Source organism: Triturus cristatus, chromosome 3_2 (genome assembly GCF_964204655.1).
Source record: "Triturus cristatus chromosome 3_2, aTriCri1.1, whole genome shotgun sequence".
NCBI lineage: Eukaryota > Metazoa > Chordata > Amphibia > Caudata > Salamandridae > Triturus > Triturus cristatus.
Genome location: NC_140584.1, coordinates 424,224,897 through 424,249,573, shown reverse-complemented (window position 1 = coordinate 424,249,573; position 24,677 = coordinate 424,224,897). Strand labels below are relative to the sequence as shown.

The window sequence follows — 24,677 nt, the reverse complement described above, 5'->3', positions numbered from 1 at the left end:
GAGCCGACGCTTCAAACCCAAGGCAAGACCAGCATGAGGAGCGAGCGGCTGCAAGGTTGGCAGCAGGCAGCAGGCAGCGGACACAGGCAGAGGGGAGCCGCGGCAAGAAGTAAGGAATTTTTTTTGTAGCGGCGGCCGCAAATCCCTAAAGGCACCTGCACAGCGCCTATGAGGCTCTGGAAGTGGCTACTGTGGGTCGGATCGGAAGCAACTAACTGACAATCAGGGTCAGCAGTATCAGAACAAATGCTTCACTCTCGCACAGTGACAGCCAAACTAGTATTCATCCAGAGTTGTTGGTATGCCTTAAGGAAGAACCTGAAATGGCATCGTTAGGTCCCTGTGAAAGCACAGTGGTGGCAGATCAGTAAGTGTTGTCTGCTTTCGTGCAGAGCAGCAAAGTGCGGGTGGAGAAGGGGCTTATAACATTCCAGCTGGGCCTATAACATAGGCCGAAGGTAAGGGGCCATAATGCCTCCATTTGTTGGACTATCCTGGCTTGGAGCTATCAGGATCCACACCTTAATGGAGGGAAAACAAAGGCCCACAGCTTATCACTGCACAAGTACTTAAGAGAGGCATGTTTTTGACTTTGTTCAGTCCCTGTATATAGGAGACATGTGAGCACTGTAAGAATGCACGATGTGTTGGTCTGTCCCAGTATTTATGTTAATAACAATTTAAATACACCTATTTTGTTTTATTTCTTTCATAGCGTTATAGTGCTACTCATCTCAATGCAGGGTGTCAGAGCACTTTGCATCACATGTACACATTAAACATTGAAAATAAATCATATGTGTGTAAATCAATGTACAGGATGTGTTACACAAGACAGTAAGAGTTACAAGGTGTAGGAGAAACGTCTTTAATAGCTCACTGTGATATATTAGGATTACAATTTATGAACTGCAAGTAACAAAAGGTTATGTGTTAAATGTTGTAAACCACTTACACAATCACATAAGATTAAAATCTGTCATCTGTGTGTAACATAGCGTGCTTTATAGGAGACATATAAACCCTCAATGCTACTTTGATTCAAAACTGGGACTAGACAAAACACAGATTTCTCCAGCAAATGCATTAACCTCCAGAGTTATCCTACCATTATTATTATTCCCTGAAATGTAGTTGGGACACAAAAGTCTCTTCAGCAGGTACCTTTACCCCATAAGATATTTTAAAATGCAAACTTTGGAACCAATTAAGCACAACAGATTTACTGCCCTGTTTCTCCTTGTTACCAATTTCTTTCTGGCAGGGTTTTAAATTATAAATGTATAAATTGAGGCCCAGATTTTGTGTTGGGGTTGTGTCACTTTTTTGGCTCAACCCCAACGGAAAATCTAGTTTGTTAAAAATTGTAATGCACTCAAATATGCTCAAGGTAGACCTGCTAAATAAATGTCTGAGGTTTTAAAATTAGATGTCACTTCTTGTGATGTCACTTCTTGTGAGGACATGGGTTGAGATGCCACTTCTTATGATGCCATGTGCAATGTCACGCAGAGAGATGTCCCACACTGTGGTGTCACGTGCCATGATGTCACTTGCATACTGCCTAACTTGGTTAGTCTTCCCACTTCTTTTTAATGACTTGTGCCCCGTAAAACACACGATGGCCAAGATTTTACTAAGCATTAGCTCCAGCGCTCACGCGACATTGAAGTGGTGATATGTTCGGCAAAGAGACCCACAAATCAGCATCGATCCACTCTTGCATGCAAAACGTTATTTGCCCTGTACAGTGCGTCGTAGCGCAATGCTAAATCGTGATGATATTTTCGCCATAAACGAAGCCTTTTTTCGATCGAACAAGGCTGATGACATCATCAGAGCGTGAAAGATAATAAATGCGGCACTGCACTGTTGGCGCTTTACGCTCAACGCGCTCTGTGTTGCACAATTCTTGCTAAAGCAGTGATCTATATTGCTATCCCTTGCTCTGCCATTGAGAGCTACTCAGCCGAGCCTCCTTCCGCCAGGGGAGCATTTGTGTCTGAACATGGAAAAATCTTTGTGTAACAAGAAGACAGGCGTGCCAGAGCATGTACAACTCACTCAGTGACTTACTAAGGAATGGAGAGCGCACTGAAGCTTTGGTGTAAGGAAGGAACACGTCGAACACCCTGTTTATTGTGGTTTGTTTTTGTCTTTCACTTCGACACGTGAGGACTAGACTTCTGGACAGACGCGGAGCCGTGCGTAGCTGCTGCAATCTCAGCTCTCTATCGGTGCCTGCTGCTGAAGGCTTGGGCAGCTCCCCAACTCGGAAGAAAGATCCCGTTTACAGTTCAGCCGCTGTAACGCAGCCCTGGGAAGGACGGCCTCAGAGAAAGTTTCTCAGAAACAAGGAGGGAGCGGGGCACACCCGAGCCGTACCTCGGGAACACCTTTCAAAGCGGCAGCTGTCACGGCCAGAGACAGCCGCGGCCCACCGGCGAGGAAATGGATACCGCGGCGTGAGGACGACTGAGGGCCCGGCGAAGCCACCCAAGGGACCGGGCGGTCCCCTGTCGGCATCTTTCCTGCCAGGTAAGCAGCGCCTCTCGCTGTGATGTGAGACAGCAGCGAACCTCACTTGGCGCTACAGAGTACGATAGTTATTTACAGGCAGACAGAAATGGCTGAAGCGTCACGTCTTTGCTGCCACATACTAACCAAAACGATATGTGTCCTCCTGTGTGTCAGTTTGGACCTACAGGTCTTGGGGTAGTCTCTAAATGTGGGGACATTCTGCCTCGCTGCGTGGGCAGCTCAATTTGCACTTCTGCTGTGAAAAGAGCACCGCAGCTTTAAAAGGGAAAGCACCATCTTTACTGTCAGCTTAGTTTCACAGGAATGTTTTTTTTTGCCTTCTGATAATTTTGTTTATGATTACACGTGCATAAACATGGCACATGCGATTTGCTCGACGACCTACCAACTCTCCATAGAGACGTGGGTGTCGTGTAAATCGCGGTGTAGGCACTAATTGTGGCGGCCGCAACGATTAGTGCCTACAGACCGATTTACACGTTCATCAATTCAAGGCCGATAAATGAGTGGCACTGAATTAGATGCCAATGACTCCTATTAAAACTCCTCAGTGCAGTGCAGGCTGCTTACCAAACGAGTTCTCAAAAGGCAGAAAATAGAATTCAAATTGCAGACCATTCACTTTGTGTTGGAGTCTACATAGTTATGTACCCTTACTATTAGTCCTGTGAAGTGTTTGTTTTGACACTATAAGAATCCCTGTTCGAATACTGCCGAGCGTTGATAACTGCTATCCCATAATGCCGCTTTGTGTAGCACTCTAGGACAACAGGACAAACAGAGAACATTTCGGGACATAGAATAGTACGCTGTACAATGCGTGTTTACCATTTTCTGCATGACATCTTACTTTCAATGGTAAAAGGATGTTACGCCCTCATTTTCCCTCTCTATGTAGAATACACTGTATTTTTATGCATTTCTTATTGCTAATGTTAGTCTGGGCCCCAAATCTACACCACTGGCAGCAAAGAGCACAAAAGAGGCATGGGCAGGCGGTCCTAACTGACTTCCATTCATTTTCCTCACACCAGTCAAGCGTTCCTGGCCTTTATCGACAGGCCTGAAGGGAATGGGCTTGCCTTTGTAATTGTGTTTTGCAAAGTTGTAAAGTTCTAGAACTCAGAAAAAGTCATCGGTTTTTAAGAAGAGGAAAAAAAAAGGTGAAATCTCCAGTTCGTAGTTTCGCATCCTGGAATGGAATCTTCAGCCGTGAAACCTTTGAAGGAGTGTAAAATTAGCACAGGTGGGTTAAGTAATTAGGGTATCTATTGGTTAAGCACAAAAACTGGAATTTCAAGGTTATAATGGTTATGTGTTATCCTATGCAATGACAGACTGATGAGTGGATAATACGGTGTGGACATGGTCAAACACTCTTAGACCCACCTCATGCCTCTTTCATCGACTACCGGGCACATCCTTCCCTTTTCACTCACTCATGCAACCTTCCTCCATCTTTACTACTTGTGTATTCCCCTCTCATGGTCTCAGGAAATGTACGATGGGAAAAAATAAGTGCCTGTCCCCAAAAATAAGGGCGGGTGGCCCCTACCAGCAACCACCCTCAAATTAAGTACTGGATATATATTTATTAGAGTCTTCAATAGTGACTTTCTCGCTATGGCCCTGCCCATTAGTCTGTAGTAAAAGCTTGTTTGGACTGCTTAGACCTTTGGCCTGGTTTAAAAAAACACGCCGCACGTTTTACAAAAAAGTATGATTTGTACCAAATGTAATCTTGGAAAGCTTTGTGCAGATTTGGCATCAAGGAGGGTGATTTTAGGGGTCTAAGGGCCTTCAAAAGCGCGTTTCCTATTCATGAACAGGAACATAAACATGGCCCAGTAGCCACCAAACGTGGAATAAAAATATATAGGTACGGTGCTCCTTTTTTGGGTCTGGTATGAATCTGTCCAGAAGTTAACAAAAGAAAGGACCAAAATAATTTTTACAAATTATCTGATGGATTCACTAAACAGCATGTTATTTTACCTTGCCTTTTGATTGTCTGTCAAGAGTTTAACAATGTTTTTCCTGCTGCCATTTTGAGGTTCACAGAGATTCCAGTCCACGAACCTAGCTGCTAAAAAAGGTGGTACAGTGTGTGGACATGGAGACCACACCTCAGCCCTGGAGGAACAAGGCCATACCTTTGTGAGGTGGAAAGTGCCCATATAAAAAAAAAAACGACTTAATTTTCAGCGGCATGGTTTTGAAAACTTAGCCCAGATCCGTGTATCAATATGCACATTTTCGGTTAGTGTGTCATTTTTTAAGGTGGCCAAAAACCCGATATGCAACAGGCACATTCGTCTGTGAACCACAAAACAATGAGCAGGCAAATAGAATAGGAGACCCAATATTCACTGATGTCCTTCCCCTTCGCCCATTGACCTTGCACTGCTGGTACTAGCGATGGAGCAACTGCAAAGTAACCCACGGCAGAAGTCATGCCTTATGGCCATTGTCCACTGGGCCTGGTCATTATGCTTGCAAAATTTGTGAGTTTCCGAAATTTGTGCTATGAGAATTTTGAAAAAATTCTGAAAATTTCAAAGTAGTTAAATAAATTGCGCACAAATTTTTACTACGGGGACTATTTCAGCCAAACATCCCTTGCAGGACACTGGTTCGAGAAGAACATGTATCCCTGGGGCCACTTAATACTCAAATCAGATGCCTTACAGGTACCTTGGTGGAACTTATGAACGTGAAGTATTTTCCTGTGATTACAGAACCATGTTGTGTAATTTCACAATATTTTTCATTGTGTACATTTTATCAAACAAATATCTCACTGTTTCACACAGACCACGTCTTTACACAATACCCTTGGAAAATGTTTAAGGCCACATTATGATTGCCCTGAGCAGAAGTTAAATCATATCATTAAAATGAAAGAAAATCACAGAAATGTTTTGGATAAGGTGCATTCATGTTCTGTATTAATAATGCATGTTATTGTTACTCAAACAATTCTAACAAATATTTTATTAATATTTGAAATAGGCTTCAGTTGAAGGAACATTCTGTTCAAGATCCCAAAAAAGTTTTAAATATTCCCAGTTCTAATCTGCTACACAACAATGTCATCCCCAGACACCCTGCTCAAGTTCTAAGGTGTCATCACAGACATCCCAACAGCATAATATGAATGGCGCATGCCGGGCCCAGTGTTGTCTATGCTCCTGAGCATAGTGCTCACAGAATGTGCATGAAGACTATGCCACGTGCATGCTACATGCTGGTTTGATGAATGGCCCTTTAACACACTGTGTCCTTACATGCTGGTGTCCCTCGTGGCCCTGTGTGTGCAGCAGAGGGCTAAGGCACAGATCGCATCCTATACGCTCTGTGATCCTTTGTGCATAATGTGTGCTACATAATGATGTGACAGGCAAAAGGCATGTGCGAAGGCCATGCCCTGTGTATTACCACAGGCCATATTCTGGGGACTGAGTTCACTGTGTGAATGAAGCATGGAACGTCATTCCTGAAATCATGTGTGGGACCCAGAGCAGTGAACTGGAGGGGGTGGAGAAAAAGGGTTTTGTGTTTGTATTTATCTATGAGCTGTGCCTGTCAGTTTTTTATACGCTGTGAGCAATTTATATTCAACTGAATATTTTTCCAGAACATTTTTATAATGTAATTTAATATGCGATCTTAGTAGAAAACTACAGCATATCTTTAAGGAATCCTTTTTTTTAGTAAATCTGTATGTACACAGAAGCAGCCAAAGGTGCAGACATACTTCCACACAAAGATAATGTTTAATTACAACCCAAGTTAATTAGGCCCCATAGTGATGCTAAATCAAGCATTCCTTTACCGTACAGGCATACTTCTGGGTTGCATCTGTTTTTAAGGAAATTGTTTAGTCAGGCATTTATCGTCTCAATGGATTTATTTCCGGAAATGAAAAGTCAGAAATGTAGAACCCTTTTAAGAACTGGCAATAAGGCTATTTCACTCGTCCATACCCTCTTGCAAGCAAATGATTCCCAATCGCAGTGTCAGATCATTGGTGCAGTGAGGTGGTCAGCACGTGGAAGGGCCTGTACTCTTAGCTGAACTGTGATAACTCAGTGCCGGGCGGGACTGCAAAGAAGCAGGCCTGTGTTCATGTTTAAACTCCACTTAGGCAAAGGTTTGTTTTCACAATAAACACAAGTTGTCACTTAGCTACTGGGGAGGGAATTGTAGCAAAATGACCAGGCACCAATGAGTCAGTACACATAATAAAATAAATACAACTTAAAACAAGACGCTCCCCGATTTAAGTAAGTCCTTAAGACAAAACAGACTCCTGTTTCTTCTAGATTCGACTCGCCCCTCCTGCCATGCAAATGTCTTGACAGGAAGTAGCATGGGTGAATTGTTCTTTGTCAAGTAGCATGGGTGAATTGTTCTTTGTCATCTCCACATGAAATAGTGTTTCTGTACTTTACTCAAAGCACCTTTATTTCTGCCTCTATGTAAATGGGAGGCATGAAATAAGTGGCACATCAGAGGTTTTGCTGGGCGCATGAACGTGTTGCAGGTTTATTAAACCCGGATTTTGGTTAATTTGCGGGCAATCTTGGGCAGTCAGCGATGAGATGGCCTAAGGTGAATGCCCACATCAGTTGGCAGTTTATACAAGGTATCGTTTAGCCTCTAGGGGTTACTTTTCAGGGTTAGTCCAGCATCTGGACCCCATAGTCGAGGAAAATCTTGCTCATGGCTGAGCAATACCAGATCAAGCCCAAAGTTGCTCTGCATTTCAACGTTCCAGATGGAGTAGTGAGGTGTTGTTTTGATCCTGAGGGCCCACCATAGAGACCTCCGAGTTAATGCATGGCAGACCCCATTCTGATTATTGTTGTGGCTCTTAGGTGCAACAAATGCCTTTGGATCTCCCTGTTACAACTTGTGGACAGAGAGGAAAACAAGGAAAAAATATAATAACAGTTATCAGTAATACAATAATGACTTTTAATGAAAGCTTTGATCTACGTTTACCAGCCCTCCAAAACTGACCAATACAGGCCACTAAACGTGCGTGGACCACTATGTAACTTAAGTTGTTACTATCAAGCAGATTAACCCACCAGCTTTTGGCTCTGGAAAAGCCTGTGCTGTATAATCAAAGGGGTGAAACATTACATGACATTTGTTAGACTTGTCAGCCTTAGGGTGGTCTTTCCCCAAATGTTTGCCTTACTTCTCCATTTTTGCCGATCTAATGTTTTTCGGGCCATAAGACTCTGTGCCCTTTACCACTGCTAACAAGTGCTAAAGAGTGTGTACTCACTCACTAAAATATGTCAACATTTGCTTACACCGTATTGGCATATTTAATTTTCTTGTAAGTCTCTAGTTAAGTGGTCCTATATGTAATCAGGGCCTTTAAATTAAATGCTACAAGTGGGCCTGCACCACTGTAGGAAAGTGCCACTTTTGACATGGTCAGCCCTCAGTTTTTGCCTGATGTCTGATTTAATTTCGAACTGTAAGTGCACTGTGTCCCTGCTAACCAGGTTCTGAGTGCCAGATCTCTTTCCCAAAAACGATACCATGATTGGCACAACTTCAGTTACCCCTGTGAAGCCCGAGTAAGTGGTACCCCTGGTACCTAGGGCATGGGTACTGAAAAGGGTACTCTGGGGCTGCAGCACTGTTTGTGCCACCCCAGGGACCCCTCACATGGCTGTACACTCTGTCAATGCAGGCTGATTGACTTGGTGCAGAGAAATCTGAAGAGCTGACATCTCACACAGCCCTGTGTCACAACATATTAGCAGGGGCGTAGATACGCCCCCAACCACTCGCACAGCTTAATTGCGCCATTTCGGCCTATAGCCTTTCTTTTTTACTTATCAATATATTCTTTATATGCTTTCTTCTTTTCCTCTTTTTTCCACATTCATTCAAGTGCTCATCCACACGTGGAATTGTGTGCCATTGTCCAAGTTTCTAATATTCATGATGTGTCCATCCGGACCTCTCTACATAAATACGACTGAAGCAGGGTTCGTCAAAAGGCAGCGTTTATTCTAAAAAACCCAATGGATTTCGGGCTGCAAGCGCCCTTCTTCGGGGGTCACTGCCAAAACACGTTAAAATCGGCCATGTGCGTCTTCCTTATTATCAAGTAATCTAGTGACCCCTGAAGAAGAGGAGATCTTTTTATTCCTAGCCTTATGGTGCAGTGGGTGTGAGGGGCCCTAGTAGTGTAGGAGTGCAAAAGTGTGTATTAAAACAGGGAATGGAAGAGTCAGGGAAATTAGACTTTAATAGTCCTGCCTTCCCCCCTGGTTAAAAATGGAGTTGGCGACCCACTGCAATGATAGTGCAGGGTGTTGCGCTCAGTCTCGTTTGGTCAACATGTTTCTTGCCAGTTAAGTCAGGGCGATCTAGTGGCAATTCTTCAGGACCTAGAAAAAAGTAACTCTACACTAGAAAAGTAAATTGTAAGGTGGTGTACTAGCCTAATTGTAATAATGAGTGACACCAAGAGGTAAAGTACCTGCTGGTGCAGCAGCCAATCAGTAACTAAGTTTCAATTGGCCCCTTCAGATCGCGGCAGGTGAAGGACATGGAAAGGTATCGGTGTCCAAAAAACGGCGTCCAGTAGACGTGTGACCTACCCCGCACTGCCGGATCCGGGAGGTGTCAAACGTTACAGGCCTTGGCATGATTCCCAACTGCTTTTGGTAACAAAAAGCACCCAGTGGTATTTATTGGAAAGCAGACCACTTTGGTGGGATACATCTTTATTTAAACAAATAAAGCACTTCCTGTAGTGCAATAAGCATTCATTCACAACTCTTGCTTTCGTAAGCTAAACAGCGGGCAGATCGAAGTTTATGTGGAACTATAAGTAGCCTAATATAGACAGGAGTAGAAACATCTAGTTAAAGATGTCAAATGTCATACACAGTTGCAGCCTCTGAAAATGATGAGGACATGCATGGAAACTCATCCAATTTTCACTGTGCTATATTCATTACTTACCCTCACAGGTCAGTAGTGAAATTATACATGTGTTGGACAGCCGCGGCCCATGCAGGTAAGAGCAGTGGGGCCATGTGGGCGGGATTTCGACAGATGACGAGGGTAAATTATTTATTTAATTTTCCCTCGTGGTCGTCCGTGAAATCCCCCCCCCCCCAACTCGGCCCACCGCTCTTACCTGCACAGGCCGCTGCTGGAATAATTAATTGACGGACGTCAACACTGCCCACATGTACACACGTTGTATCACAGCAACACCATCTTCTCTTATACCTAGGGCCACTTGCATTATGTGATGCAGCAGCAATTTTCACAGAGCTATGGGCCTGTATCATTAGCCATTCAAATACCTCTTCCTTTCTGGCCCACACTAAAATGACTCTGCTCTGAGTCCAACTCTTGGTCTGACTGATTGAGTAGAGCCTTTAACATGTTTAAGCTCATTGTGGATACATATGGTCACACTACTGGCCATGTAGGGTTTGTGTCCTAGCATGAGGGCTTGCTAGTGGGTCGGCTGGTTTCTACTTTAAGGGTCCCGATGTGCACAGTTCTGTCTTCTTTAATGTGAATAAACCCTCTGAATGATAAACAGGATTGGGATTCAATTGGAGAGCCACTTCAAGGGCATTTGCAAGCCACCAGTAGCTCATGCATTACCCATTTGAGACCTGTGATCTAGAATAAGATGCAGTTCACACAAAGTGAAGAATACAGAGAAGCAAACATAGATGTGAGGAAAGTTGCAAACAACTGAAACAGTACCTTGCTGGTGGTTAACTGAAGGCAGGTGGAATGCAGGTTGTCCTGTCACGAGTTAGGATGGATGTAAAATAATAATTAAAGCTACAATAGGTAGGATAATAAAAGGTCATTAAACCCATAATCAAGAATTAGCATATTAGGGAGGTTTAGGTTCAGAGAAACAGAGATGACTCTTGATTATCAGTAAGTGGCAGGGCTATTCATAAGCAGTTCCAAGGGACACAAATAGATTAATGGCAGTGAATAACTTGTCTGGGTGAATTTGCAAGAAGGGACTGTTAAAACAGTTTGGGCCTGACATGCTAGGATGCATTGTTTCTGTGCAGACCCATAAGTTTACCAGCTGTGGGGTGCACCACACCCTTCAAGGTAAAAGGATTAGTTTAAGTATGCGGCATGAAAGTCCAAGTTAAACAAAAATGCCTTTAGACTCTGTAATTGACTTGTCAGGTTTGCTGAGCCTCAAAGACGGAGGGCGAATATGAGGCTATGTCTCCTGACAGAATCTGCTTGGATTATATTTATTTTAACACTGGTATTGGTACGTACAAACACCTTCCATTTAGCAGTTGGGGAAAGAAAAGAAAATTTAAAGAAATAGCTGTCAATGGACTGGTCACACTCAGCAGTCATGAAAGCAAAAATTAAGTACATTGCTTCTAATTCTGAAGTGTGATGGAAGCAGCTATTTTAATGCAGCCACAAAAGACAAATATTCATTGAAACCGGATTTGATACAATGTTAATTTGTTCACTTTAGTTTTATCAATAAAACTGTCTAAGCTAATTTAGTGGTCATTTCAACAGAAAATGTGCTCTTCGTAAATGACAATGCGTGTCACAATATGCTTCAGTTAATCTATAAATCGACCACCCCATCGCTATTAAAGCTAGGTGGGTTGCGTAAGTTTGTCATTCTAAAAAGTGTGTTGTGGTTCTAAAGGTTTTGGGAAGCACTGGTTTAGATCACAAATGCTGACAATTTGTCAGAAAACATTTGGCATTTTCATAACTTAAGAAAGTGCAGGCGAATTTGTACATATGTTTCATTCCACGTTCTCACCTTTTCTCACTTTTTACATCCACTTATCTGCATTCTAGAATACCTATATCAGACGTTTAGCTACCTAAGCTAGGGTGGGGACATCAGCACGGCAATACACCATCTAAAGATCACTGTTAGACTGTAATGGGTTTGCAGCCAATAAGGCCTTAAAATGAAGCAGAATACTAGGGGTACATTTAGGGGGACCTCAGGCCACACCCCCTGTTTTAGTTCCACCCAAGCCTTGGTTTAGGTGGAAGAGGCACAACTGACATCCACTAAAGGACATGAAACAGTTTAATTTCTCTGAGACAGGATCAAATTCCTGTGATTGGGAGTGCTATACCTAAGGTGGCAGCTCGATCAATGCGGGTACTATCTGGGACAAGACTCTACCCTGTCCCATACCATTTAACCTCTCCAGTGGGTCCCTATTTTACTTGCTGGTGCTGAATATGGTTATCAGTTTGAAAGCTGAACTTTGGGCTCCCTCAAGTGTGGAGATAAACACAGGGCATAGCCAATCCCTAAATGTAAAGGCACAAGTTTGCTCACAGTGCACAATAGAGTATATCACACTGTATTTAAGAAAGAGAACTGTAGTTTCAAATCGGTCCCTAGGGGTCCGCTGATCAAGTTGACAAACAGCGGTTGCGGGTAAAGGTAACTGAATTGGATGACCCCAAGCAATAACTTGTATCACTTTGAACGTTCTCCCTCACTTGGGTAGCATGAGTGGGTCTCCCTGGCATACATCAGTGCAGTTTGATCTGAAAGCTGCAGCAGAGACTAGCAGGGGATGGGTGTGAGTTAGGGTTGTCCAAGGTAATCCTGTACAGGGTATGGCATGGGGCCAGATCTGGCGATGCCATTGCACATTCTCGCAGGAGGGTAAATAGCGCCAAATGCATTTTCACTCAGCAGAGGGGCTCTGATTTCATAAGGCATGGCCTAATCAATGCAAGTATCATAGGGTACTTTAATAGGGATGTGGTCCACCTGTCAGAGGTCATATGGGCTTGGTCCCGCAAGAGGCACTGGTAAATGCGGGTTGCAGGTAATTAGGGAGCCTGACTTTGTGGTGGGAGCCTGGTATGTGATGGTGAACACTTCCAAGGCATTGACAGAGTTAACAGGGCAATCCGAAAGGTAGTTTGGTACATAAGAGTGCCATCTCATGAAGCACAGCCGGGTCCTCCATGCCAAACTCCAGGAGTCTTTACAGCAGGACCCTGAGATGTAAGTGATGGCTCCCTGTTAGTCCCTCGGTCTGTTGCAAGCCTGAGCAACTGGTAGCTTGCCTGGTGGTGATCTGCCCCTAAAAAGGCATGAGTAATAATCCTGGACTAGTAGTCCATGGTATTTAAAGTGAAAAAACTCCCCAAATAAAATTCTAGCACGGAATGGGTTGGCCCATGGTGCTGTTTGGCTCATCAGATGGGGAGGCAGCTTAGGTTACTCATTGCTGCCTGCCCTTGGATCGCTTGTGAGTTATCCCACCATGTTGGCATATTACATTAATGAAATAAACCTGCAGCAAACTGTTATCCACCAAATCGTGTGTTGTGTGATTTATTTGATTCATTGTGTGCTAAGTAGCCATGTACTGTTTGTTGTGGGATTTATTTGATTCATTGTGTGCTAAGTAGCCATTTACCATTTTGCTGGAAGGGTTGCTGATATCAGCACTATATTCCTTAACACAGTGGGGAAGGAAGTGGCACACATCACACTTAATATGAGAGTAAAGCTAAGGCTGTAGACTAATTTCTTTTTACGGTGCTGCAACAGGCAGGAACAGCAACAACTTAATGGGTCTCGTGTCTTTACTTGCCAACGGTATTGTATTGTGTAATGAAGTAGCACACCTGTCTATTTTGGCATTTGTGTGGTAAAGAGAATCTTGCTAGTTTATGTCATAGTCACTTTTTCTCCCTCAGAGTTTTGTCATCTAGTTTGACCCACCTTTTCAGCCCACTCGAAACTTTCTAAACTCCTTGTCACTTATTGCAACGTTTGAATCTATGCTACGGTAACGACTACATCTGCTGACTGTGCCTCAAGTTGTGTTTCATGCATTCCAGACTGTCTCTTTTTCTTCTTCTCTCCAACAGTTCCTCATTTCTTTCATTCTATGGGGTATATTCTCAAGAACGTGTGATAACCATCGCAAAAGTAACTTAACGCAACCCTCAACATCGCAGTCGGGAAAAATTACGCAGTGTTAACCAAGCATTCTCAACACGGTTGTACCATGCGATAGTCTCCAGATAGCGCGTCAAATGTCTGCGTTAAAATCTACGCCACGCCGCAAAACTGCGAAACGCGAACGCAAAAAATCATGCGATGAGGCCAATCGCGGTACAAAAGCAGTGAAAAGCAGCCACAGGCCTGCAAATCCCATGCGTCTGGCGGGAAAATGCACCATAAAAACCACAGAAACAACACACCAGAAACAAGCCAAAGCACGTAGCAACATGGATGCACCCTGACCAAATGCAGAGGCTAACGCGAACCCCAGAACTCCCACAGACCACCAGCAAGGAACAACGGGGACGGGGACAGCTGAGGAGAAGAGGGAGAGGAAGACTGGGTACAGTCCACAGCAAAACTAGATCAGCATCACGGAGGTGACAGAACACTACCATCAACTGACCCACAAGTAGACCACCTGGAATGGAGTCGGATTGCCGAGGAGGCCAAGAGGTGCTGGCATAATGTGACAACCTGAATCAGGCACAAACCCGCTGCCAACAGGAAGGCTGCAACGGCGACAGGAGGTGGCAGTCCTGCGCCACAGGAGGAGCTGGAGGAAACCAAGGCCACAGTCATCAGTGTGGAGACGGTGCAAGGAGTAGGGAGTACGGACACAGCTCGAGAGGACCTGACACAACATCAACAGGGTGAGTAACGACCAGGGACTGGGGGACGGGGGAGATGGGCACAATGGCACACATGCACAACGAGATGTAGCACACTGCACACCCACAATTACCTTGGATCATGTCCCTGATCCCCTTGGCACACTGCAGCACACACACATAGCAAGAACAGCACACCCACATTGACGACAACGTGGTACAATACACAAAGCCGGCACTGCAGAACAGAGGACACAACTGGCTCCGCACGCACACAGAAACATGCCTACTACATCTGACAGAGCAGGAAACTGTGAAATGGAAATATACGCATACGACCTCACATCCGTCATGTAGTCCAAATGTACACTGTTCCGCAGCAGTATTCAGCACCTCCCAAACATTCACAATGTACATTGTCATACAGTTTGCATGTAAACCAGAACAATGCGCCAACATACATGTCAACACAATGTCAACATGCATCTCCCCTTCACATTGCAGAGGGGCACACCACACCTCCAGCAGAGCACAGAAGACAACACATCTATGATGCAGGAGAGAACCACCACACCTTTGACACCGACGCCCTACAACAGCCCATGGACATCCCACGCAACCCACCACCAGGACCTGGGCAGCCAAGCTACTGAGAGGAGAACACAGAGCCTGCAACAGACCACACAGCAGGAAGCACCCGTAAGCACAGCTGGCTCACAACACTTCACTCACCAACCCATGGCACCCCAATGCCATGTGTCAGCACGCCAAAAAGAGGTGGCCGAACAGGATTGGATGAGGTCCGAACCCATGGAAGGCGAACTAGATCACATACGTTGGAGTCTATTACCCTTCAGGGACCACCTACACCCCACAAAGGAGACCCAAACTGCCATAAACACATGCAGATGCACATTCACAGTACAGAACCACACCCAGGGGCTCGCAAATAGCAGTCACACACCCACTTTGGCTCTGCGTACGACTGCCCATGCCATTCCCCTTACGAATTGAGTGGGTGACGACAAAGCTACATGTCCAAGCTACAACCCGCTGCCTGCGGCGACATGTCTGCATCCGCTGTACCCAGCACAATGTAATGTTGTAGGGCCCAGGGCCATCATGCATACAACAAGACCACAGGGACATACGCAGATATTATGTTGAACTGGCTACGGGCACATGCGCCCGGCCCCTTTATTGGCAGGGCCACTTGTACAGTGACGCCTGTGCTGGATGTGTGTGGGGTGAGTGTAAGCCAGCCCGCACGGAGTGCTTGGTGTTGGCAACTACTTGACCAGTGGACACCAGTGCAACGGAAACTGAAAACACCTGCATCACAGAGTCAACTACTGAGCAATATGGAGGGAGCCTGAGAAAGTCTAGAGGGCACCCAACATACAAACAGAAGTGTCCATGAGTTGCAGTGCACTGAGGTTGGGGCACTAGAGCTGAGTGCGCTCATGTGAAGAAAAAGTCTCGGATTGTGTCCCTTCGAGATATTCCTGATGCAGATGCAGTGGGGTGTGTTAGACCTGCATCATCTTCCTCATCAAAGTCCCAGGTCTCCCACACTGCTTGAGGTGACATTGCTGCGCAACCTCTCCACAGCACAAAACTCAATCAGTAATGGACGATGGCTTGCATTTCACTGAGTTAGTGGCACCTTTAGTGCCGAGCAGGGTATCAGTCCGAGGATGGCATCCACGACAGGTGTGAGCAACTCCGTAAGTCTGTCAGGACCACCGTTTCGACTCTGGCAGATGGCGGTTGGAGGTGGTCCTGGCGGTGGTGGCGGTGGGTGTTGTGGCCCTGTTGGGGCTCAGAGCTGCATGATCAGTGGTTCCATGGTATCTGTTGTTCTTCAGGTGTGGCTGTGGTCTGTGCTTCCTTGTCTGTTGCCGGTTGTTGTCCGACTTTGCACCAGGTCAGAGCAGGTGTTAGTTTCCTGCTGCTTACGCGACTTACCGCATGTTTTGTGATCTTATCGCCGATGTGGCTGGTCGTTGAGAATCTTGTGGAGTGGTGTTGTCACAGCTTTTTGCTCAGGAACGCCTACTCTGCATCTCATTAGCGATAGTTACCAGGGTCATCTGTGGCGATGTTTTTTGCGGAAGCTATCGCCGGGAAACTGGTGATATAGGCTGGTAGCACCAGCTTGTGAAGGGGGTGATGAATTTATCGCGTTTTTGGTTGCGCTAAAGTGCCGTTTACTTGGGGATAGCTCCTTGAGAATATGGCCCTATGTTTTTGTCTTTCCTGTCTGTTCCTAAATCTGTCATTTACTTTGTTCACTTTAATATTCCTGACATGACCAAGAAAGGACACAATGGAAGCAGTGTCATTGCCATTATACTGAAATCCATATTCATATTCAGCACTCAGTGAAATGTTTGGAATTGTGCGTGGAGAAAGAAAGGGTATAAATGGACAAAAGCCAAACCGTACCTAAAGGGAGCTGCATATATCCCCTCATAAGCACATCAGGAGAAAACAATTGTGTTGATAATTCTATCTTTGAGACAGAATGGTGAAATCAAACATCTGCTCTGTTCACGGCTCAGTCACAAGAATTCATTCAGTGTCTCCACTCCCCATCCCTGCTCGATCTTTTCATATTCTGAAGACGTTCTAATGAAATTAGTTGGGATGCACAGGGTGGGTTTAGCGCTGTGGTTTTAGTTCACAGAGTTTGAACACAGTTGAGCACATTGGACAGGACTGATAGATGTAGCAGGACATCACCAAAGAAGCTTGGAATGACTGCAGAACAGCAAGCTTCTGATATTCAGGAGAAAAAGGCAATAATGCTCGACCAGTAACATGACTGTAGCTAGTAATCACAGTAGGACCTTTTTAAATTCAGTTAATCTACCGGCGTGCCATGGCCTCGCCATTACAAGACCAACAGGTATGAACAATCTCTCCCTCAATCTAAAACTCATTCAAACAATTTAATCTAAAGAGATCAACAATGTATCCTGTCCCGTTGTCAATTTGCTTCATAGGTGAATAACCAACAATTGCTTGGCTATTAAAGCAGAATGGAACGTCCCAGTACGTTTACCTCAGAATGAAAATTTGACAGGAAACTTTGCATTAACGTTCAATTTCAGGAGGACTTTCATGACAAGACACTGCTGTCCGATTCAGATGCGCAATTAAATTCATGAAATTAGGTAATAACGCAAAAAGGAACCAGCAAAGTTAGTCATGTACAAAGATCCATCTCCCGTCACGCTTTTGCAACGTATTGACAAAGTGAGTAGAAATATTCTGTTAAAGTTAGTGAAGAGAAGGGTTAGATTCCTAGAACTTTGTTGTACGCAATTTCACAGATAGACTACACAAAGCATGTCTATTTTGAGCAGAAACATATGAAAATCAAACTTATGAAAATCTTACAACCAAATATATTTCTACAAGCCAAATAAGGTAGAAATCATTCACTTCCTTAGAATTCAATTCAAGCCTTTTCAAGCAAAAGATTTGCATGGAGCATTTTGTGTGACGACTTACTGCAATCAGTTGCTTCCTATATATATAGAAGGATTTTTTTATTCCTCATCATTCGTGAAACTGGGGCTCTGCGATTCTGGATCTTGTCAAAGAGTCATCAAGATAGCCTACCGTAGTGGTGACAGAATGTATGGAGTCAGGTTGGCTGGCTCTTCAAGCCTAGCACTGAACCATACAGCATCGTACCCCCCAGGATTACAGGGCATTGCTAAACAGAGAAATGTAGACATTGTGTGGTAAATGCTAGCGCATTGGTGGAAGATGAAACCCTGCTCAGGAAGGAATAATGAATTGTCATCAGATTTTGGAAGATGAAACCCTGCTCAGGAAGGAATAATGAATTGTCATCAGATTTAAGAAAATGTTGTGCAAGACTGCCTCCTGTCACAGAGGTTGATAACAGGAATTCAGGCAATATTCTTGCCCATATAGGAGTGCTTTGCATACCTTTTAGAACTTTTGCATGCTCATATTGCAAGCACTGGTGCATTGGAAAGGTTTTCCAGTGGTAGGAACCTTTATATATGTAGTGTTCTCCTGTCCAGATAGTAGCACGTTGAGGTAGTGAGGTGACTGATGTAGCAGAGACTTGTGACTCTCTGTTTGAAGGAAAACAATACATTATCATTCACACCAACAAACCTAGTCTGTTTGTTCAGGCAAATAACAAGATGGGCCACCTAGTTTTGAGCAGGCTAGAGCTTAAGCATAGGGTTGACTGGAAGGCCTCTGTAAATAAAATTGCAGTAGTCGATTGAGCAGAGGAATGCTCAAATGACCGGTGTAATCCATTGAGACAGCAAGTGTAGGTTTAAGTTTACACAGAGAGGATTTGGAGGTCATTATTGATCTGAGGAATGACTGACATATTAAAGTTAAGTGTGATTCTTGGGCTGCATTTCTCTGAGAAAGGCATCCAAAACATGACAATATCAGAAAGGTAATTGAAGGCACCCAAAGGGAAGAGAGGAAAAGAAAGAGATGAAGAGAGACCGAGAGAGAGACTAACTTCCTCTCTCCACCCTCCACTTATGTGAGGGACAGGGGGAAATAAACATGTCATACAGTATACTAGTGATGTGCTGAGTGGCTCTAGAGCTCCGGGAGGCAGGTGAGTGTCACATCATGAGTTGAGTTGGGCACATATATATAGAGGAGGGCATGAGTGTCATAAAAGGATCAGTATTAAGCTGTCGGTGACCAGAAGGTGAGGCTGAGGATTCCCTGGAAAGCACTGCTGCAATAAGAGACGTTAGTTTGTTGAACAGTCAATCAAAGACAAAAAAGTTTACTTTGTCTTCAGTGGATCATAACCTTTACATTGGAGTAGCAGGGCAAGTATTCCCAGGTTAATAGATTGGATCATTGCCATTAATTCAAAGTTAAAAAGAGATGGTTGGTGTGCATTGAGGATTTCTGGTGTCTGTTTAAATATGACTTTTGTGTGTATTTCGTGAGTTATTTCATAAATACCCCAGGCTATAGGTATGTTAAAACACCCCAGGTGTCATAAGACATACTGCCTTAGGAATAGGAACAACACTATGTGAGTGTGTGACGGCACGATGCTGGTCACACATCTGAAAGCGAGGGGCTTCATACAAGTGGTGTGAGCAGCAGAAGTAATCCTTTGGTGAATTTCCAGTTTGGGTCATGTGGACAAAGTGAGAGTGGTGAATGAGACCTGGTGTTAATTAGAGCCTTTATACAGATTCCCTTCCATTTCACTTTCCATTTGTTCTCCAAGACATAGTGGGATAATTCAAAACTAAAACCAACTTATAAGGTGTGGCACTAAATGTGGGTGTGGCAATAAATATATGACACCATACGAATGGGATCCCCCTGCATTACCCTGCTCTGCTAAATGGCAATTGCAAATTCCAGTTCAAATCATTTTCTCAAATTCTTCGGGCAGTCAAGAACCAGTTTGGATTTTGGAACTAGATTCCATCCTTAGGCCACAGAATGTCCTCAAACGTCCTCTTAGGTGCACCTGCACATTTCTAAATTGGAGCTTCAATCCTTCAAAGTTTGTGCTGATCCCTCCACATTTCCCAAATATATAACAAATGCAGCTTCAGCCCCGGCCAGGTTAGGTGCGTAGATGCTTCACTGGAGCAGCCACTTATGCCATCCAGGGTAAGATCTTGAGCATCCAAACTCCCATGCAGGCCACTCTAGATTTTGCCAGTACCATGGCCAATCTGTCACCAACCAGTGGAGGGCATCTGTTGTAACCTTAGTGCCTCTGTCGTCTGAAAAAGCTTAGTGCAGGGGTGTCTTGAACAACAACGCCACCCCCCATCCCCACCCCCAACTTAAGCCCTCAGAGTGGGGCTTGAGTGCCAAAGGGTTGTTTTGTGTAACATGAAACATTTAAACAACTGTTGCTTATTGCTACTTTGACTTTGGTCAGAAGCTCATAAATACCTGTTCTAGTATTGGAAGAAAGCGGGAGGTGGAGAGAGGGAAGAATGAAGTGAAGGATGGGGAGAAGTAGGAGTATATAAAAGGATGGAGAAAGGATGGCTGAATGGACAGCTAGAAACTTGGATGGATGTTGTGATGGTTGGCTATAGAAGAGGCTTGATGCAGGGATGACAGGAGAGAATGATTTTTGGAAAAGGATGGATGAAAAGATAGTTGGAACGAAGGATGTATGGAAGATGATGGAGGATGGGATGCACAGATGGATAGAAGAAGAAATGATGTATGGATGGATTGTAAGGAGGAAGGCTGGATAGATTCCAAAAGGAATGAAAATACAGTGATGGAGAGGTGGATGGATGGATGCAAAAATACAAAAAAGTACAGAAAGGGTGAAACGAAGGAAGGACAAAAAAATGGAAAGACATCAGAAAAAAGATCTAGAGATTGAAGAAAGGAATTTAGAGACATTCAGAACTACCTCGGAGGGAGGAATGCCTCAAATGGCTGTTTGCCTCACCTGCTCACTCAGTGCTGCTTTGGACGTGGTTCAAAGTGAGACGTATTTTATTTTTCCTGCTATTCTCTTGCAGTGGCATCCATTTATTTAAGATCTGCATCACGCCCTCCTTCTTTCTCAATTTCACAATTTCAACTGTGGGTCTGCAGTTAAATTCATCAGACAGGGACCAGCTACCTGAAAATTCTGACTGTAGACACCATGGAGACGAGGAGTAAGCCTACTGACTCCCAAGGGCTTTCTCCAGTCAACCTTTGGCATCACTCCAACAAATTTCCATTATTTCATTTCTATGTCACGCCTTGTTCCTCTCTATGTCACATGTTGCCCTAAGTCTTCTGTACTCCCACCCTCTCCCAATGTATTCCTGCTTTTCTCTTCTGTACTATCCTGCCCACCAAAACATATTCTGCTCCCTTCCTTTCAAGCTGCCAGTCAGATGCCTAAGACTAGCTACTCCAGGCACACGATCCGTCTGTTTTGCGGAACATTAAGATTCTGAGGAAGCCCAATCCACCCTAAAGCCTTCCTCCGCATTCTCCTCGTTTTCATCTCTCCAGCACTTAAAGGTGACCTTAAGTTGGCATAAAGGGTTATACAAGTACGCGTCCTTATTTGATAACATAAAACTCTTGGTCTCCTGTATATAAATGGATTTGAGGCAGAAACATGTACTGAGCATTAATTTTATTTGAGAGACAAACAATGTCTTCTGGTTCCGACCCCCGACCCTTATTACAAAGAGTATTCAGCATTCAATATATCCAACTTTCTGCAATAAGAATATTTTATCCTAATGTGTAAAATACAGGATCTTAGCTAGTTACATTAATTTGTCTCAGATAGACACAAAAGTCACTGGGAGAAAGGAACAGAAATGGGTGAGATTTTGAATTGAAGAAACGCTTCCAGGAAATATTTTGCTGAGAAACTTGAACTAAATCAGAGAAGAGAAAGAAAAACTACATTTCACTCAAAAAGGAGTCGGTCTAGAAGAAAAGGAAGATTTGAAAATGTTTTAAACAATTATGTAGATGAGTGAACTTGACTTGGAAAGAGAGAAAGTTTTATGCAATACAACATTCTTTAATTCTTTCTCTGAACCATCCTAATACCAACCTGTTTTGCTGCTTGTCATGCCACGATTGACATGATACCTGGATTGTGTTTCACAATATAATGTGCTCTTTCTTTCTTTTTCCAGTTGAAGCAGAAAAGGAGTTGCCATGAATTGGGCATTCTTCCAAGGACTTGTGAGCGGAGTCAGTGAATTCTCAACTGCTTTTGGGCGCATCTGGCTGTCTGTGGTCTTCATCTTCCGTTTGCTGGTTTATGTAGTTGCTGCAGAGAGGGTCTGGGGAGATGAGCAAGGAGAATTCGACTGCAACACCCACCAGCCAGGTTGCCGCAATGTCTGCTACGACCATTACTTTCCTGTTTCCCACATTCGATTGTGGGCACTTCAGCTCATCTTTGTCACTTGCCCATCACTCCTTGTCCTTATGCACGTAGCTTACAGGGAAGATAAAGAGAGAAAACATCGTGAAAAAATGGGAGAAAACTGTGGTAAGCTCTATGTGCACACAGGCAAGAAGAGAGGGGGCCTCTGGTGGACCTACCTCATCAGCCTTCTAGTCAAAGCTGCAGTGGACATTATTTTCCTCTATGTTTTCCACAGACTCTACCCAAGTTACACTCTTCCCAGAGTTGTGAAATGCTTCAGTGACCCATGTCCAAACATTGTAGACTGTTATATTTCAAGGCCGGCTGAGAAGAACATCTTCACTCTCTTCATGGTGGGCACGTCGGTGGTTTGTGTCTTCCTGAACCTGTGTGAAATGTCCTACCTGATTTGCAAGAAATGCAGAGAATGCATTGTACAAAGTAAAAAAGCAAGGGCCCACAGTATTATGATCATGTCCAATGATTTACCTTACAATCCCAAACACAATGAGATTTATAAGGCCAACAATAAGGACAATTATGCAGTACAAAGCCAAATACCACAAATTAAAGTTACACCGGTCGGCCCATGGCAAGCAATTTAGTGCAAGACGGAAGTTCTGAGCACGCACGTACATTTACCTCTCTACTACTCCTCTGAATAAAAGGTGGTTGTTTTTGACTCTATCCCAGTTCTGAGGGGAACCTGACAGACTCATTGCTGTTCATTTCAGATTAAAATAATACACAACGTACTGGAAATGGTGAAGCCAGAGGCATTTTAGAGTGAAACAGTCTGCCTGTCACTCAAATAAGATCTTGGGATCTGAGCATGAGCCCTCTGTAAGACAGCTCTGTGAAGGCCAGCTGTCTTTGCTTCCTTCATACCAGCGACAGAGGCCTCACACAGTATAATCCATGTGTATATTTTAGCAGATAAGAGCATGTTGTCTGTCCTTGTACTGTACGTTTCATATCATAAAGGAATATTGTGATGTGACCCAAAGCTGTCAATATAAAAATGTTTTTTTTTACTTTTCAATAATTTAATTAGAACATTGTCTTCAGTACACAATTTGAATGTGTCTACTTCACTTATTTTTATTGCTTATTATATGGTGCAGAGACCTCAGTGGGATGAAACGTGTTATAGTTCATTATGAAGTGGTCCAGATTGGGTGGAATATTATCCCCTAAATAATGCAAAAAAGACTTCTAGCATGTCCTTATCCACTGTCCTCTCTGGGCTAGTTGTACTCCTGTGATCATCTATTTTACAGAACCTTTTAAACAGGACATGGTAGTCATCTCGTTACTTAGTTTAATAATTCATCCTTATCGTTCACCCCCACCCCGCAAATCAATGCCAACCAAAACTCAGCGATGCCAAAAGGTGTGTTGGCAAATATCATGACTTTTCCGTGCACATTTACTTGTAAATGTCATGACAATATCTCCGTTGTAGGCAACTACAGAAACAACATGGATTGCCTGTAACCACCAGCTGTATTGTTTTTTTCGATGCTCCAATCAATCTGGTTCCCACCTACATTGTACCAGATTTGCAAAATTATAAGCAGAGTGGTACTCAGTCACCCCTTAAGAGCAAAACAGGGCTTTGAGAACCTCTGAAAGAAGATGTCGAAATCTTGTATTGAGGAATAGGAATAGTGAACCATTTAAGACAATGTCAATCTACTCCAAAAATTAAGAATAAACAGATAGTAGCATAGGCACTCGTTTACCACACATGAACAAATTTAATAACCCCAGTGCTCTGCTTCGTCATCATTCTTTCTCAATTTTAGTATGGAGCCTCACAGAAATTATTTACTCAGAAAATCGAAATCTTTTATGAGTCACATTCTGAAATTATGTAGAACAGACACAGCCTTAGGCTCATCTCTCTGAACGTTGGCTATTTACCACAAACCATGTAGATCAATCCCCACATGGTTTTATAACTCAGTTAAGCCTCTTGCAGAATACGACATTCAGACATTAGTTATGAAGTCCCCACTGACCTCTTCTGAAACAAATGCAATAGTTCTCATTTGCTATTTGCTTAGTGGCTAAGATGGTCTTACACACATTCAACTCCTCTCATGTTTTTAATGTAGTTTCCACTACCTGTAAATGGGTCATTGACACACCATTACTAAGAAGACCTTCTCGGAAACTAGGCCACTAACAAACGTTAGGCATCTATCACACATCATGTATGCAAATCCAATGTGTTGGCTTATATGCAGGAACTCTTAGAGGTTCAGGTTCAAGACATCCTTTTCAATTTTCGCACTAGTATATGCCCTAGTAAAGGCACAGGAGTGGATTGTCAATGACAAAATTCTGTAAACAGATCATTTGAGTTCAGAAGCCTTTGCAGTATAGGACTTCTCAGTAGCCATTCACACAGTTGATCATTAAACTGTGCTAACCTGGCTTGCTAAGGAAAGCCAGTATGGTTGGGTCCTTTCATGGTGCAAATCGTTTTGAAGTCTTAACCTTTATCAGTGACATTTGCATTATATTTGCCTACAATCCAGTCTAT

The 24,677-nt window shown here is 43.7% G+C and overlaps 1 protein-coding gene across 1 annotated transcript; it reads left to right on the top strand.

Annotated features, from left to right (window-relative positions):
- Nucleotides 1-2,399: 2,399 nt before the first annotated feature.
- LOC146857485 (gap junction beta-5 protein-like) lies at nucleotides 2,400-23,198 on the top strand. The gene is made up of 2 exons (XM_085648022.1): nucleotides 2,400-2,538; nucleotides 21,888-23,198. The coding sequence occupies exon 2, from the start codon at nucleotides 21,910-21,912 to the stop codon at nucleotides 22,729-22,731; it is 822 nt and encodes a 273-aa protein (XP_085504148.1). The 5' UTR covers nucleotides 2,400-2,538; nucleotides 21,888-21,909; the 3' UTR covers nucleotides 22,732-23,198.
- Nucleotides 23,199-24,677: the final 1,479 nt, after the last annotated feature.

What these genes read in the sequence shown, in the direction of transcription:
- LOC146857485 (XM_085648022.1), top strand. Translation starts at nt 21,910, where the DNA reads ATGAATTGGGCATTCTTCCAAGGACTTGTGAGCGGAGTCAGTGAATTC.